Genomic DNA, 17495 nt, shown 5'->3' on the forward strand with positions numbered 1-17495 from the left:
TTCGGTAGCATTCGTCACAATTTTGACACCTTGTCTCTTTCACTCAGTAAAGGAATGAAATTCATGAAAATAGTGTTTAACTTCAGTGAAATTTGTACATTTATGTTATAAAAATAAAATAATTTAAGCGTTGATAAAACATAAACAATGCCCACATAAAAGTTTTGTAATACTAAAAGGTTATTTATATTATTGATCGTTAGTTCATTGTTAGAAGATCGCACAAGGTAATTGTCTTATTGGTTTGAGACAAAAGGCAGAAGCTTCGTCCTTCACACATTAAAATATCGTTATCAATGCACGTAACCGATCGGTTTAGTTAGAGGTGATTATTGAAGTAACAAAACAGTGCATGTAAGTACTAAGACAGAGCACGTCACTTGTAATATCACAATTAAAAGACGTACATATCACTAATTTTGGTCTACTCTCCGCTGGTGGTGGTTCTTTCGCTTTCTGCTACAAATTATTACAGTTATCAGGTAAAAAAACAAGCTTACTAATGGGTGATAACATATATTAGTTTTCATCATGGCTAATGTAAAAAATAGAGTCAGCTCACCAAAACCTACTTCAAACCGAATTAAAGGGGGTGGTAAAATTGGTAAACTGAAAAAAATATTAACAGGTAATAACAATGACAAGACACGATCGGCTATCAAAAGTGCTAAAAAATCTAATGATAAAATAAACTATCCTGAAGACAGTTTAATAAAAAATAAATTAATTGACTCAGTGCTTATAAGGGATTCAAAACTTAGAAGAGAAATTCAACTGTCAAAGGATTCATTGTTGACGAAGAATGGACGTATTAGACATAACAACAAAGATAATTTAAGAATTTGTAATAATATATTAAAAAGTGAACTGTTGATTGATGACAATAAAGAAAAACAATCAAATGTAAAACAAAAAAATAGCTTGAACAATAACAACTTAATTGTAAACAATCAAAATGACAATGAAAAAAACTCAACAACAAAAGATTCCATAACTAAAAAGATTTTGGAAAAAAAATCTGATGATAAACATAGTGATTTAAAAAAAAGTAAACCCAAAAAAAGCAACAATTTAGCTAAAAAGCAAAAGAAAAAATACATTAACAGAAGAAAGCCTAAAAAAGGAATTTTTGAATGTGATTACTGCCATAAACAATTTGATACTAAATCATCAATAAGGAGGCATATGTATTTACATCTTCACTTCAAGACATATCCTTGTAAGCAGTGTAAGAAGGTCTTTCACAAACAATTATATTTGTCTGCTCATATAACAAGGCAGCATCCCAATTGGGAGCAACACTATATGTGCAATGTTTGTGATAAGCCATTTTTATTAAAAGAAAATTTAGCTGTTCACTTGGCAAGCCATACCAGCCTAGAAACCATGTTTAAATGTATCTATTGCAAAGAAAAGTTTTCCCACCAGAATGATTTAGTTAATCATGAAAAAAAACATTTAGTTAGTGGACGTTATGATTGCATTATATGTGAACAGAGCTATGATTGCAGAAACAAATTATCAATGCATTTTAAAACACATTTAAGAGTTAAAGATTTTATTTGTCAGCATTGTGGTAAAGAATTTCTGCGAATGAATTCTATGAGGCGTCATGTTCAAATTTGTCATGCTGGCTTAAGAATTCAATGTACTATATGCAAGAAGTTCCTCAAAGGTCATTTGTCAGAGCACATGCGCACTCATGAGAAGAAACGTCCCCATAAATGTCCAGATTGTGGACAATGTTTTACTCAATCTACTCAACTAACTGTACATCGAAGATCCCATTCAGGAGCACGTCCATATCCTTGCAGGATTTGTAATAGACCATTCTCTCATTCCAATGCCCTCATGTTACACATTCGGAGGCACACAGGTGAGAAGCCTTTTGATTGTGCAATGTGCCCCTTGTCTTTTTCACAATTACCTCACATGAAAGCTCATATGCGGAAAATTCATGGCAAAGAAAATCCTTACAGATGCAAAAAATGTAAGCAGTTCTTTAAGCTAAAAATTGAACTTGAAAATCACACTAAAAATTGCAAATTTGGTGAAAGGGAATTATCATTTGAAGAAAAAATTCAGGCATCAGTACAAATAGAAGAGGAAGAAGTTGTGGAATCAGTGATGAGCTTATCTCGTATGAGATTCCTATTAGCTCTTCTTCTGACTATGATTGCTACTAAAGAGAAACTAAAATACTTAGGTGCGTAATATTTTTGTTTAATATTTTTCACACAAAAAATGCACTCATTTTTACTGTTTTTTCTGGTGTGAACTATATTGCTTCCTGTGTGTGCGCCCCCATAATATGAGTGTTTTGGAAGTACCCACAAAACACTCATTACATTTACCATATTAATAAAAAAAATTGTATTAATGTTTGTTATTTAAACATTTTTAAAAAACAAAAACCTATGTAATAGACATCAACGGGACACTGTCATACTGTTCATTGACCTCGCGACACTTTAACAATGTTATATGTGATATTTTATGCACTGTCATTGAATTACCAATGTTTTAAACTCATTCAAATACAGATACATTTAAACATTGGTCACCGCTGATTTTCCTCATGGGTTGTGAATTGTCGTGCGATTGGTTTTGTGTGCTGATGGGATGCTTTTGTGAAGTAATGCGTCGATTTTCGACGACATGTCTTATAATTAATTGGTTAGAATTACCGACATTGATTTTATTTTAGTGAAAATTTATATCTTTGTATTACAAGTCAAACGAGTCGCCGGATCCTGATATTGGGTAATATGTCAACGAGTGAGTTCATTTATCATTGTTTATAATTTTTGGTGCTGGTTGGTGATGGGCTTGAATGCGATGTCATGTTCAAAGGACATAGGCCAATTCCTAAGTTACATACTAGCTTGGATTTAAGGAAATATTTTGAGTCAAGGGATTTCTAGGTGATGGTTGGCTGAAGATAAAATTTAAGTTTTTATGCATTTTGCAATGTTATTCTTAATTTTTATGTTATTATTTACCTGTTTATGTATAATATTTTTCTCTCTTGGTTATAATATATATATGTATATTATAGCGCTATACAATATAAATATTATTAAAAAAAATATGTAAATATTATTTATAATTGTAGATAAACACTAACAATTGTTGAGTTCTATTTATTTTTTAATATATTTTTTTCATAACAGGTTTCAACAAACGTTTGATAGACGATTTATTAGTGGAATCTCTTGAAGCTATGGGTCACACTCCATGCAAAGATGAATCTCTAGCTCCATTAAAACGTCTAAAAACTAATATTGAGACACTATTAAATGGAACAGTACCAAAGGAGCAAATGGTGAAGTTTCGGAAAGAGAACAAAAGTATGGAAGATATATTGGAACTCCTTACTAACGAAAAGAAATAGGTAACAATAAATTGAGGTAGATTCAATTTTGAAATATCATATTTATTCAATATTATAATATACATAATATGCTGTAAAATAAGTGGATGTTGATGATTTTATAACATTTACATGTTATATATGATATATAATTATATAAAGTAATTGTGTCCAATCACCTATTTATTTTGCACCAGTATACATCACATTACATTAAGAATTTTATATTTGTATTGATAAATAAGCGGAAATTTTGTATGTTTTATCTGTAGAATTTGCATACGAAATAGTTATAGGCATTTTATAATTGATAGACAATAGTTTTGAAATAGCTGGGCTATTATAATTGGCTGATTGTAATTCACAATAATAAAGTCTTACTGACTTACTAATTCCATCCAAAAAATTCATGAAATAATGATGCATGAAAGCTTACATTTTCGAAGTCTATCCAAAATATTTTTATTAAGTGTTTTAAAGCATGAAAAGTATGTAAGTGTAATAACATTTTTAGAATTTTGGTTAAAGATAATGTTTAAAAATAAGACTTGCCATTTTAAACAAAAAGTGATTATTCCAAAGCTCATAATTTATTGCATTTTAATTTTATTTAATTAAGATAAACTAATTTGACTTTCATTTACTAATATTTTGTTTACTATATCAATTATAGATTTGGTAATAAAAAATTATCCCATACCATATTCAATTATTTCACAGTTTATTTACCCACCTGAATATTTTATTCTATCATAATATCTTATTCTCTCCTTCTTATTTTGCGTCTCAGACCGCGGAGTAAGGTATTAACTAAATATTTGAAAATGGAAGTCAGGAATAATTATACAGATTAAAAAAAATATTTTTAATTTAAAAATTTTAGGATGTTTGTGCCATTATTTGTTGTGATTGCATGTTTAATATATTTTTAGGTAAAAAATATGTTTAATATTGAAAATTTTATTTGATAATAATACTAAATGTTTATGTTAAAATATGATGATTGTTTTTTGTTTTAGTTTTATTTTTGTACCAGTGCCATTCCTTGTTTATTTTAAAATAATAAAAAGGTACTACATTTCATTTCAATAAAATGAGATGCAGATAATTGAACTAATTTAAATTATAATAATATTTCTATTCACCATTTTATTTATATTATTTTTAATTTATTTTCTCATTGAATGGCTTAAAAAATATTGAAATGGACTGAAGGACCTAGATTTAATTTGAGTAGGATATCTGTTGGCATATCAATGTATGCATGTGTGTTAAGGCAATGGTGTATGGGCTACTTTATATTTTTAATAGAATACTAATTGTCACGATAGGTCTTATCAATAATTATTGGTACCTACTTTAATAATAAATTATATATATAATAAATTATTAAAGTAGGTACCAATAATTATTGATATAAATATGCAATAGCTTACATACAAATAGTTGCAACTTCTATATGTTATCCTATTGCCCTTTTTTTGTATTAGATATTGACAAACATTTATTAATTAAATGTTTATATTATTTTTATGTATATATATATATATTATAATTAATTATATGTATCTTTCTCTATAAACATTAAACAACACAAAGATCTTAAACAAGGTAAGACACTTAATTTTCTTTCGTTTAATTGTTTTCGATCCTATGACGTTATTGGATGACATATTAAATCATACAATTAAGTATCAAAGATGCCGTTGAGCGTTTTCTTTAAAACCACTGATAGGAAAATTGTTTTTTTTTTTTTTTTATTTTTTTTTATATTAATTGAAAATTCATTCATAAGTGTTAATTATAAATTTGTTATAAAAAATATTATTTTAATTTGTAAGAGCAGTTATATTACATATCATTGTTTTAATTGTGGGTTAAATGCACTCAGTCTAAAAGCCACGCGCAGCCCAAGCATTATAATAATATTGTGTGTCCCACAATCGGTGAAATATTATGATAAAACTTAGATTGCCGATTCAGATTCAGATCAGTTCACATACGTAGCATATCCGAGCTTTTGTGGCTAAGCGTCTTTACTCTTTATTTTAATTAATTATTTATTTCGTATTCATTCATTAAATATTGGTCGGGAATCGAAATAAACGCTTAACGGCGATAAAATCTTTGTTACATAAATAAGTTGATAGCTAGAGAAACTTTAGACGTACGTATTTACCTAATATTGCCTAATATGTAGTTATTATTCAATCCTATCTTAATCGCAGTAAACTACTCTTAAATATAATCTTAGGGATTTCATGAAATTGTTCGAATCCTAATAAGTAAAACATGTAATTTATCAAGAATTCTTTTTTATTATTTAGCATACGAATTGGCATTTGATACACATTCAATTTAATTATAACACCTAATTATTAATTAATTTAACAATACGATGTAATTTAAAACTGTATTTAAGTTAATAAGCATAAGATATTATGTATGCAAAGATTATATATTTGCAATGTTTAAATGTCAGTATCGTGACAAGAATAATCATAAGCTTAATAACATCTATCAGAACTGGCTAGATGATAATGGCGGCTCGGACGATATATATTTTTTTAAAGAAATAAGTAGTTGAAAAGAGTTTAACAAATAGAGAAATTAGCGATAAAAATGTCTTGTACCGGCTTAAAGTTTTATTAAGGAACTAAATTGTTGATCAGACACCCCTTTGGCCTCTTTGGCCGTGGCCCCCGGGTCGCCTGTACCTAACGCCGCTACTGGCATTAATTATGTTTATGGTACAATACGTTATGAGGTAATTTCTTTCTTGCCAATATTTTTGTTAATCGGTTTACAAAGTGTGGAGCCAAAGAAATATTTAGGCGTTATCTATGGATTTTTCAGAATTAGGCTTTGGCGTTGTTATGTCGTGTACTTTTATTTATTTCGTTAGCATACAAAAAGTCATTATTGTTATGACAATATTGTATATCCAGTATTTTTAAAATGCCGGCTGATTTACCAAAGAAAACACCAAGTACTAAAATAAATATAAATGTAATGCAACGTGTGTTTTATTATTTACTTAAAATTAGTTATAACGTTTTGTATGCCTCATTGGTCTTGTTTCTAGTTAATAAGGCCGCGAATCCTGGCTTCATATCCCAGGTCAGGCCAACTTAACAGAGCAATGAATTTTCCTTTTAATTGATTTATAAACGCATTATGTTGAAACTGCTTGTAGATTTTCATTTATTATATAAAACAATGTTTTAGATTGTTTTACTCATAGACATTGGCATTGTAAGAAATGTTAACCATCGCTTACATCACTCATGCGCCACCAACCTTGGATGTGCCTGTAATTACACTGGCTCACTCACCCTTCAAACCGGAACACAACAATACCAAGTACTGCTGTTTTGCGGTAAAATATCTGATGAGTAGGTGGTACCTACCCAGATGAGCTTGCACAGAGCTCTACCACCAGTAAAACTTACGCATCCATGGCTCTAATGTCACGCCTTTTCTTTTTTGCCCCGTGCGAAAACGCTCACGGTAGCATGCAAAAAGCGATCCCGTGGCATTCCACGTTAAGACGGAAAGGGTACCGCTGGTTTTTTAGTAGATATTCCGATGTTCGGGGCGCACTCAGCGCCTTGGACAGCGGCGAGTCCCGCATATCCCCCCACTGTTTCCGTGGGGGAAACGCGTAACGCGTTTTTCCAGCGTTAAAAAAAGGTGAGTGGACGATAACGATCTAATCGTTACCATATAAAGGCATGGACTCCGAATAAAATCAAATCCGGTCGTGACAGATTTGCTGTCTCATCGGATTATGAGAGTGGGTTTGTTTTTGTTTCACGTATTTGGCTAGTCCCTGGAAAATAACCGCCGGGGCCGAAATCGATCAGGAGGCCAATAAACATTTATTTATATGACTAGGCTAAATTATGACTTTTGTTGGCATTTATTATATATATTCTAGTATGGGTAGGTTTATATATTCTACTATGTAGTAATGACATGACGCAGAGCTCGTGGTTCGCCTCGCTATATACTATTATACTTGGAAACATTCGTATGTATATTCGAGATTATTTTGACTTTATTATTATTTCTTCATATAGGTCTTAGGTATTAGATAAAGAGGTAAGTTTTGATTTTTTTTATACCTGACATGGTTATGGACATATACGTTGATATGTGACTTCCATATTATTTTAGTGTATAGTTTCTGAAGTGTATAGTTTTGAAACGAACGATGCATAAACTATAACAAGATTTTTTTAAATGATTTGAAGATTTCCAAAGTTTCTACAATAAGTCAGTCAAGGGTGGTCTAAAAAAGAAAAAAAAAAACGAAGTCAGCGTCACGGTAGCATGCGCAAGTGATCTCGTGTTGGTCCTCGTTAAGAAAGGGTACCGCTGGTTTTTTAGTGGGTATATCGTGGCGGCGAACCCCACACACATTGTTCCTATGGGGGAAAGGTGTAATGCGTTTTTCCAGCGTCTAAAAAAGAAAGATAATGCACAGTACATTACAACATTACTATGAGTAAAAAATAACTACAACTGTACATAATTATTTAGTTTAATTGTCATATAGTATTAATCCTAATCAATGTAGTAATAATCGGGCGGCCTAAGATCGGGGTGGTTGACGTTCTATGGGGGAGACTTTCGTCCAGCAGTGGACGGTAATAAGCTGAAAAAAACAAATAAAAAAATGTAGTAATGTATTATGCAAATACATTCAAACCGGTAGTTTAAGAAATCTTATGAGATATTTAAATAAACGTGTGTAAAACGTGATGTGTCGTACCTCCAACAGTCCAATACTTTAATAAAGTACGGGCAAAAAGATCGGTTAATGAATGCTGTACATAATTATTTAGTTTAATTATTTAGCTTATATATATTGGTAAAAAATGTCTGGATACAATCCTTATTTTATCCGTATAGTCTTGGTTTGGACAGAAAGCTTATATTTTAAATATAAAATGTAGAGACAACATCAAATTGAGTAAAAAATCTGTCATTAATATTTAAAAAACATTTTGCACATAATCATTATGTTTATGTAAATAAAGTAAAACCATAAAACTTCATGCCATAAAAATTTTGAATAAAAAAGTACTAAAGTAACACGTCAAGCGTGACATTTGCCGAACAAAACAGAAAAACGCCATTGAAAAAATTGTCATAACAATACCGTCATGCTTAGGACGATAATTTGTAGACGTATCAATTTTTGGAAAAATTTTTTAGAAGTAATTTAGAATATAGTTGAAGACATGGGTACAACGGGCCAATCTATTACTCTCGCAAACAGTATTATAGGAGTTGGTATATTAGCAATGCCTTTCTGTTTTCAACAAGTAAGTTTTATAGTTATTAAACTATGTTTAAATGCAAATAAAATCGCTTAGCAGTAATTACGTATAATTACAAATATATTCCTTTAAATTAATACAAAAACTGCCATTAGCGATTAACTGTAATACCTAAAATTAAAAAAAAAATTATTTTTTTGCTTTAGTGTGGAGTTTTGCTAGCTACATTAATATTATTGTCAATGGGCTTAGTGTCAAGAGTTTGTTGTTATTTCCTGTTAAAATCTGCCATTATTACTAGAAGAAGAAGCTATGAATTTCTTGGTAAGTGCATATTTTTAGTTATAAGTTTAAAAATATCTTCTCCGAGTTGAATTTGAAAGATTATTTGGTAAACATAGTTGTATAATTTTATTTAACTATGAATAATTTTTGTAAATCTCGGTGTAAGAAATAATGTTAAACTTAATTTTGTTCATTTATCCATTTATTTAAAGAAGGATATAATTTGAAAAATTCGCCTTAAATGTTTCTTGCACACATTTATTATGATTATCCATTTTACTTTAAAATGTGAATTTAATGCTATCTAAATTTTATATACTTACTCACTGACTAACTAATAACTCAATTGAAATTTGGATCTAGAATCCTGAGGAATAATAGGCCTTTTCAATCTCTTCATCTCTAATCTCCATACGAGACCTTATAGGCTTCATGAGTAAAATATGAAATGTAAATGAAATATAGTAACACAAATAAAGTTGAGAATATTTCCTATTATATAATAAATCTAATCAAAAATTTAGTATTTTAAATACCTTTTCTTAATCTCTTTATCTAAGATTAACTTTATATATTTATAATAATATAAGCATGGAATATAACCAATAAACATGGAATTATGCAAAAAAGAATGTGTACATTTCTATATAATATTATATACTATTTATAGGTATATTTTTATATTTATAGCATAATTTTAAGTACTTCAATTTAATAGATTAAAAAAATATTATTTTCAGCATTCCATATATTCGGGCCTGGAGGAAAGATGGCTGTTGAAATGGGTATTATAGGTTTTTTGATGGGAACTTGCATTGCCTACTTTGTTGTAGTTGGTGATTTGGGACCACAGATAATTGCAAAAATGTTGAATATAAACCAGAGTGATATATTAAGGTGATTTCGAATTATTTGACTTATATTATTAATTGATGTGTTGACTGTTGATCTCGAGAAGCGGTATTAAGACATACATTAACTTCTAAAAATAAATATATAAAATTTAATAAATAGAAATTCCACATGTAGACAAAGACTAGTTGGGCATAATTATTATTATAAGTTTCATTATTTTTATATTGAAATAAAAAAAAATGTTGACATTAAAAATACAATATACAGACAATAGACTCAATTACTCTTTTCCATTGAATTTTGCAAAACCAATAATAATTAACAGAAGTAGAAACACACAGCTTAAAAGTGTAAATGTAACAAAATAATGATATCAAATATATTGTTCCAGGACCTCTATAATGGTTATAGTATCTCTAGTGTGTGTGCTACCTCTTGGCCTGTTGAGGAATGTGGACAGTCTCAGCAACGTCAGCGCAGCCACTATTGCCTTCTATTTCTGTTTAGTTATTAAGGTATTCATATAATTTTTTTTCTTTTATTCCATTGAAAAGTATTTGGTAAATAGAAAAAAAAATTAATAAAACCTTTTTACACATTATAATGTTAACTTAAAATCATTAACACTTAAAAAGAAGATCATAGTAATAAATTTCAAATTTAAAAAATTCAAAATTAAGGCCTAAATATACAAGTGTCCGTGTCTAATTTAAAAGCTAATCTTTGGTTTCAATTCATGCAATAACATATATATATATATATATATATATATATTGTATTTAGTTTTCTGTTAATTTACTCTCAAAGTCAACTGAATTATTCTTATAAAAGTTAACTATTTATTTTAACTGTTCACTTGATTGAATGTTTTATATGTTTTCGTGCTCTTTATAGGTTATTGCGGAAGCGACTACTCAGCTCTTCACAGCAGACTGGACATCTCGAATAGAGATGTGGAAACCGTCTGGTGTGTTACAATGCGTGCCAATATTCTCTATGGCGTTGTTTTGCCAAACGTGAGTAAAAGAAACTTTTATAAATTCAATTTCATTTCATCGTCTTGATCGATCATAAATAGCAGAATGACTATGGTTGCAATACAATTTTTTATTTTTTTAACACTCCAATACAATTCGAATAATTTGAAAACGAGATTAGATAGATTTTAAGTTTCAAATAAAAAAAAAATATTGAAGCAGACTGAGAAATGATTGCATTGTACTAAAACAATTAGCCAATTCTTGTGATAACTCGAGCTTAACAAAATTAAAAAAGATAATTTGTGATTCACTTGTGCTGTAAACAAACTCAATATCATATATATAATCATAATGCTGATACAACTTCATAGAAATAATTTATAATAAATGAAAGAAGAAAAGGTGCATATCTTGTATTTGTCTATGAGTCTATTGAGCTAGTTAATGTTACAAATATTAGACCATAGACTAAACTATTGAAAGAATGAAATTATAAACAATTATAAATTTGTATTTTAATTAAATTGTTTATTTTAATGTGTTTTAATTAAATTTAAATTAATTTCAGACAATTATTCGAAATCTTTGATTCGATGCCATCTCTCTCCTTGGAGAAGAGTTGCTTGGTGACGAAGAACGCTATTAACATCTGCGCAGGCGTGTACTGTACTCTGGGCATATTTGGGTACATCGCTTTTGGTGCTCAAGAAATATCTGGTAAATGTTATAAGCAGCCGGTTTATGTCCCACTGCTGGCCTAAGGTATCCTCTGCCATTTGAGGAGAGGCTTGGAGCTTCTTCAATGCTGCTCCAATGTGGGTTCGTGGATACACATCTGGCAGAATTTCAGTGAAATTATACACATGTAGGTTTCTTCACGATGTTTTCCTTCACCAGCTTTTCCAGTAATGCTTGCCGGGCTGGAACCCGCGAGCTCAACTTAAATGTTAATAATGATACAAAATCATATTATTTCTTGATTTTAAATGGAAGCTCACGACAAATTCCTTCTTTGATTCATTATTATTTCGGGGTCGTTTGCATTTTTCATGAATTACTTTAATTTTAGAATATAAATACTGTCACATATACCATAACTTATTTTTTAATTATTTAAGTTCCACCACCCTTTTAGAAGTACCAATCGCTTGTTATACCGACAATACACCACCAATCACGGAATGTTATGACCCCAATGGCTATAAAACTAGCTTCGAAATTTGTAACGGTGTTTATAGAATAGGATGGCGGACGAGCATATGGGCCACCTGATGGTAAGTGGTCACCAACGCTCTTAGACATTGGCATTGTAAGAAATGTCAACCATCGCTTACATATCCAATGCGCCACCAACCTTGGGAACTAAGATTTTATGTCCCTTGTGCCTGTAATTACACTGGCTCACTCACCCTTCAAACCGGAACACAACAATATCAAGTATTGCTGTTTTGCGGTAGAATATCTGATGAGTGGGTGGTACCTACCCAGACGAGCTTGCACAAAGCCCTACCACCAGTAAAGTTAGTACAATACTTAATAATTTTTAGTTAGTTAGTAACTAGTGAAGTATTTAATTTTGAAAACAAGACATGCTTGCATTTTCCTATCATCTCTATGTCAAGTTTCATTGGCGTTGCAAACAATCAACTTGGCCATACAATGTTTTAAAATAATTTAATTGCTTACAACGAGCAAGATTAGACATTTTATACACAATGATACATTACAGTACAGTAACAGCTTGTGAATGTCCCACTGCTGGGCTAAGGCCTCTCCCTTTTTTGAGAAGGTATAATGATGCAAGTATCATTCAAATATATATATGTGTTTAAATGACTCAAGTTGTCTACAACGGCACTTATGTGATGCTAATTGTCACTAACTGACGTTACGCAAACAGACCGTTTACACTAATAATGTATTTGTTCAACTTTCCTTTGTTTTATGGTAATGTGGCACAAGGTCGAAGGTGTACACAATGTACAATAACAAAATATACAATTTTCATTCATAAAATATAAAAACTCTATAGTATATTAAGTTTTTGCTTATAAAATGTGATTTTTATTCTGTGGAAGGTTCACTCTTCATTTTAAATAATATTTATAATATCAATTCAATGATTAATTTATTTTGTGTCAAAAGTAATTAAAAAAATTTAAATCTGTTAATAGGTAATGTGTTAATGAGCTTAAGTCCTACAATGGCGAGTGACGTCATCAAGCTTGGCTTCGTGATGTCGCTGGCCTTCAGTTTCCCGCTCGTTATCTTCCCGTGTCGCGCGAGTCTGTACTCATTCCTGTATAGGAGGGTGAGTATATATATTGGTTACGATGTTTTTGTTTATTGGTCCTTTGTAGCACGGATATGTTAAATATAATGATATAATGTAAAATAATGGTTTTGTGAAGTCAAAATTAATGGGTTAAATTTAAATTGATTTATTGAAATTGTTTGTACAAATAGTTTTAAAGACTTGCGTATGAAATAATGGAGAATTATCTAATACATGAATTGGGAGACTGTTAAGTCAATTAATTATTATCTATTAAGACTATCAGTTATTCATTTGAGATGCGTATTTATCGTAATAAGATTTTAAGATACTAAAAACATGATAATATAAAGTAATCATCTGCCATTCTGAAGATTTCGCTGCACGGTGTTATGCCTCAGCCTACATGAAGAAAATAAAAATAATGAAATAAAAAGTAACGTCACCCTCGGGCAGCAGTCGCAGCCCGCGCACCACGAGTCGATGCTGACGTCGGCGATCCCCGAGCGCGCCTTCCGCGCGCTGACGCTGGGCATCGTGTCGCTGGCGCTGCTCGTGTCGCTGGTGCTGCCCACCGTGGAGCTCGTGCTGGGGCTGGCGGGCGCCACGGCCGGCGTGCTGGTGTGCGTCGTGCTGCCCGCCGCCGCGCTGCTGCGCGCCACGCGCGGGCACTCCGGCGAGAGGGCGCTCGCCAAGGTGCGCCGCGCTCGTGCGTGATGATACATCCCAGGTACATACGTCACTGACAATTTTCCTGCATCTTTCCAGTTTATCGTAGTCCTCGGCCTGATCATCCTGGTGCTGGGGACGTACGCCAACCTCCAGGCGGCGGAGAACTCGCGAGACAAGTACGATGAGAGGTACATCACTCAGGAGCGCATCGACAAAATTGTCGAAGACTTCTTTGATAAAATGGAGAAAGCCGATGGAGACGGTAAGATTTTGTATGAATTATTTTACAAAATATATTTCGCATTGCTTAGGATAAAAACTTTGTTTCATTATTAGACCCATTTTGTCTAGTAATCTCAGTTGCGATTATCACAATTCTTATAATAATTTTAAATAACCGAAACCGAAACAGCCTGTGAATGTCCCACTGCTGGGCTAAAGGCCTCCTCTCCTCATTTTGAGGAGAAGGTTTGGAGCTTATTCCACCACGCTGCTCCAATGCGGGTTGATGGAATACACATGTGGCAGAATTTCAGTGAAATTAGACACATGCAGGTTTCCTCACGATGTTTTCCTTCACCGTAAAGCACGAGATGAATTATAATCACAAATTAAGCACATGAAAATTCAGTGGTGCTTGCCCGGGTTTGAACCCACGATCATCGGTTAAGATTCACGCGTTCTTACCACTGGGCCATCTCGGCTTTTTTTAAAATTCAGTTTAAAAAATTAAACTGAATTTTAAATAATTGTAGTCTAAATCCAGAAATATATGTTTAATTTCAGGCGTAATGGCCAAACCTCGTTTAGAAAATCATCCTTTGCCACAAGACTTATTAAATAGTAAAGTGATTAAAGACTCTGAAGTGCAACCTCCGAACCCTGTACCACCGGAATCCCATTCAAATGAAAAAAAACCCGAAGCTAATCTCGATAAGGATAAATTAATTAACGAAATATTACAAGAACAGAAAGATGTTGTAAAAGAATTGGTATCGACTCATCCAAAAAATGTAGGATTGCATTTGAATGAAGAAAATTTAGTCAACGGTAAAGCATACGATGGTAAGGAAGGGACTGATGAAAAATCAATTGAAGAAAAACCTCAAGCAAACCAAGAGAAGATTGCTATGATGAAACAACAGGAGCTTATTGAAACAATTAAGCAACACGGAGAAGAACAAAAAGAATTAATTAAAGAACAAAAGGAGATCTTGGATGAAATTTTAAAAACGAAAAAAGAATTGGAGAAAAATAAAAAGGAGGTGGATAATAATGAAGCAAAGAAAATAGCCGTTGAAAGTATTCAGAAAATTGCCGATGTAGCAATAAAAAGCTTGAGTGGAGTTACAGACAAACCTGCACTCTTAGAAGATGCAATTCAAGACAATGCTATACAGAAAATAGCACATGAAGCAGTCAATAAAATAGCCAAGAAAGCCGAGGAAACGTTAGATGCTATCAAACAAATAGATGAAGCCAAGAATAAGAACGATAATGATAAGCCAGTTTTAGACGAGAAAAAAACATTAAAAGACTCTAATGCTAAAACAAATAATATTGATAAACAGGAAAGTATAAAGCCAGAAGTTCAACAAAAATCTAATGATGACAATCAACACATAGCACCATCAAACAACAACAACATTGATATGAATTCAGCTGATAAACAATCTATTATCAACGAGAAAGTAATTAAACAATATAACGAGACACTAAAGGAACATTCACACCTACCTGATGAACCGCAATCTTATAAACAAGGTGAGGATATACAGAAAGATAAAACAAATGTAAAAAACGTCCAAAACGTGCCTTTACCGATAGTCCTGAGTGAAAAGGGGAAATTAAAGGATACTCATAATAAGCATAATTCAGCTCAAAACATTGGTGCTCTTAAATATAAGGACGATATCCTCAGTAACATTGCGAATGGTCAACATATAATTCCAAGGAAAAAGAGAGAAATAATCGATTGCACCGAAAAAACGACACTTAAGCCAGAGGACAGAGAAATATGTGATGGTGTAAATTCTCCAAATAAAGTGTTAGAGAGCAAAACTTTGAAGAATATTGACGTTGGTCAACCGGCTTTAGCAGATGGCTTGCCTTTACAACGGATAGCGTTACATCACATGAGATCCCTTAAAAGTATACAAGATAAAAAGAGATAGTATATATATATAATTTGTAATAAATTGTTTGTAAAAAAAATTTAGAATGCTGTATGTAATTTGCAACAAAATAATTCTACCAATTCCAAAAACAGCACGATATTATTTTTATAAGTAATTATGACATGTAAATTCTTCATATATTTATTGTTAGCATTAATATTGATTGATATGCGTTTATATTAAATCAACAAGAATATAGCATTTATTTATTCGTTAAATAGTATTAAGATTATAAATAAAATAAAATAAATTATTGTCTGTGATCTCAAGTAAAAGTAAGTTAAACGTTACTTTAGAGATTTTAAGTGCTTTGATTGAAATTATACAAAAAAATATTTTTGGCCAATTGAAAATATTTATAATGCAAAAATTTTGATTAGTAACTTCTTGGTTACTTTTATTTTACGATGTTAATTTAAAAGTATTTCTAAATAAAACAACATATATATATATTATTACATACATACATATATTATTGAATATTTTTATTTATTTATGTAAAGTAACTAAATAAATAACGTGCTACCTTTGATTTTTTGTTTTTCTTCTCATTTACGAATTATTATTAAGTACCTACTAAAACAGTCATGGACGAGCCTTTTGTTCGATGGCTAGTTTCTACCACCAAATCCAATTTTCGAAAGAATGAAATAAGAACTTACAGCTTTAGAACTTGCAAAGGCAAAGTTATATAATTCTTATATGAAAACTAGTCAAGTCAACCTAATAAATACGAAAGTCGACTATACCCTTAGTTATTTTTATTAAAAAAAATTTAGGGTGGTATTCCACTCGTTATATATTCATGCGAAGACTTAATATCCACTGGCTGTCATCAATTTTGATCGTTAATCCTTACATTACAGGCACTATAAGTAAGTGTTCCTAATAGAATCAATTAATTGAAAAATTTAATTAAATAATAAAATGTTAAAAATTTACTAGTTTCTGATTTATTCCTTTGTATTCACACAAAACTACCAATCTGGATGCCAAATTTGAACTTTCCAAGTCATCTGGAACTGGGTTGGAGTTTTGATCTATAGGTTAGTCAGTGATAAAAATGACGATTTTTGTATAAGGCGTCTACAGTGCTGTCGTCTACCAACATTGAATGTTGTTAATTTGCACACGTCATTAATATGCAGAAGACGCAGATTAGATGATACACGCATCCTTGTGGAACACTAGAATTGACGAATTTTAAGTCAGATTGCACCGTCGACAACGTCCTTGATGGTCCGATCTGGTAAAACTGGTGACCCAGTTGCATTATTTCCTGGGAAGCCCATAGAAATGCTTTATGCCATATCCAATCAAATGCTTTTTCTATGTCCTTCTTAATTTCTTGTAGTTAAGTCCAAGAGGTAGCCTCGTGGACTCAACTACTTCAGCCCATCGGTCTGGTAAACTAGAAGTACATCGGTGGTAGCTTTACGTATAATTCATTGCTGTAACATGGCGATTCAAAAGTGCCCTTATAAGCCTATTTGAATGAAAAATTATTTGATTTCATTTGTATCATACGTACTATATTAGACTACGTATTTGACTTTCAAAGAAACCTAATATGGTAAAAATTCAATGGGT

At 31.5% G+C, this 17495-nt stretch overlaps 2 protein-coding genes across 3 annotated transcripts; both read left to right on the forward strand.

The window, feature by feature from the left end:
• Positions 1–6385, forward strand: LOC126774461 (zinc finger protein 25-like). Its single transcript, XM_050496015.1, has 2 exons — positions 1–2206; positions 3174–6385. The coding sequence occupies exons 1-2, from the start codon at positions 532–534 to the stop codon at positions 3392–3394; spliced, it is 1896 nt and encodes a 631-aa protein (XP_050351972.1). The 5' UTR covers positions 1–531; the 3' UTR covers positions 3395–6385.
• A 2109-nt stretch (positions 6386–8494) lies between these two features.
• On the forward strand, positions 8495–16437 carry LOC126774453 (putative sodium-coupled neutral amino acid transporter 10). 2 transcript variants are annotated; one of them, XM_050496001.1, is made up of 10 exons: positions 8495–8706; positions 8868–8985; positions 9687–9843; positions 10193–10316; positions 10696–10817; positions 11350–11498; positions 12956–13092; positions 13513–13752; positions 13825–13990; positions 14515–16437. In XM_050496001.1, exons 1-10 carry the CDS (start codon positions 8623–8625, stop codon positions 15900–15902), a joined length of 2685 nt encoding a protein of 894 aa, XP_050351958.1. In that variant the 5' UTR covers positions 8495–8622; the 3' UTR covers positions 15903–16437. The 2 variants fall into 2 exon arrangements, with proteins under 2 accessions (XP_050351958.1, XP_050351959.1); XM_050496002.1 differs by having other exon boundaries at positions 13516–13752.
• The last annotated feature ends 1058 nt before the right edge of the window (positions 16438–17495 follow it).

Source organism: Nymphalis io, chromosome 16, assembly GCF_905147045.1.
Source record: "Nymphalis io chromosome 16, ilAglIoxx1.1, whole genome shotgun sequence".
NCBI lineage: Eukaryota > Metazoa > Arthropoda > Insecta > Lepidoptera > Nymphalidae > Nymphalis > Nymphalis io.